Source organism: Zingiber officinale, chromosome 9A (assembly GCF_018446385.1).
Source record: "Zingiber officinale cultivar Zhangliang chromosome 9A, Zo_v1.1, whole genome shotgun sequence".
Lineage (NCBI taxonomy): Eukaryota > Viridiplantae > Streptophyta > Magnoliopsida > Zingiberales > Zingiberaceae > Zingiber > Zingiber officinale.
The window spans coordinates 9488924-9490028 of NC_056002.1; the positions used below are offsets into that span (position 1 = coordinate 9488924).

A 1105-nucleotide genomic window follows, 5' to 3' on the forward strand; every position below is an offset into this window, starting at 1 on the left:
CGTCCACCCATGGAGTAAACCGGCATAAATATCAATATTCGAATTACAGTTATTGGGGTTGAGTAACTTGCCCATCAATATATCCATAGGTAAAAAGGAATACTAAAAGAAAAAAGAAAGAAAACAAAGCATGACTCGTGGAAAATTCATGTGTGTTTCATATAGACCATCAGTAGCTCATCGTTTGTTTCATATGGGCTATTTTCCCTAACACATATATGTTTATATCTGCTTAAAACTTAGTAAACTTACAAATCTTTCAGCTAAACCAGTCTATATATAATCTCTATTCCAAGCAGAGATCATCTCCTTCCGGTATGCTTTGTAAAGTAGGCCTCCACTCCATGGACCTTGTCTTCTCACCTGTTGCACCACTAGGGCTCCTCAGCATGCCATCAGGGGAAACACCTCCTTTCCTTAGCATGTCCCGAAATTGTTGCTTCGTTATAACCATCTTGATTCTGATAAATCCATCTTCATCAGCACCTGTCTTGGCGGGTTGCTTCTCGGGTGGTAGACGACGGCAGAGTCTCCCATGCCTCATCGACATGGTTGGATCCGAGTATGTGATCCTCGGAAGTGTCTCAGAGATCGCATGCCCAGGGAACATATTCAGCACTTGTTGGGCCTTCAATGGTGATTGGTGCCGAAGTGTCTCCCCGTCCGTCTTCATTATTTCGATCACTTTCTCCTCAAGAACTAGGCAATTGCCCATGCTTGAGAATCAAGAGCTAGCGTTGGGTGAAAGGATACAAAAGTTGGAGAGAGAGGGAGGGACGGAGGGAGATTTCAGTATTTAAAAGGAGAGTTGGATCAAATGACCCTCTCGTTGTTTGATATTACAAGAAAACCCTAAGTTTTGTTTCTTCCATGACATCTACACCTTTAATTAAATCTTAATCATTCTCCGTTTAAACGAAGGAACATAATTATTTTCATAGTCCGGATATCTCCTTAAATATCTTATCATCCTGATCTATTCTGGATCTCCCCATAAGTATTTGCTTCCGATCACTATTCTGGGCCTCCCTACGAGCATACGATTACCCTGATCTACTCGTCTCTCAGTAAATATCCAGTTACCTTGATCTGTACCATACCTCCC

The 1105-nt window shown here is 41.9% G+C and overlaps 1 protein-coding gene across 1 annotated transcript; it reads right to left on the bottom strand.

Annotated features, from left to right (window-relative positions):
* Positions 1 to 286: 286 nt before the first annotated feature.
* LOC122019016 lies at positions 287 to 715 on the bottom strand. The gene has a single exon (XM_042576527.1). The coding sequence runs from the start codon at positions 713 to 715 to the stop codon at positions 287 to 289; it is 429 nt and encodes a 142-aa protein (XP_042432461.1).
* Positions 716 to 1105: the final 390 nt, after the last annotated feature.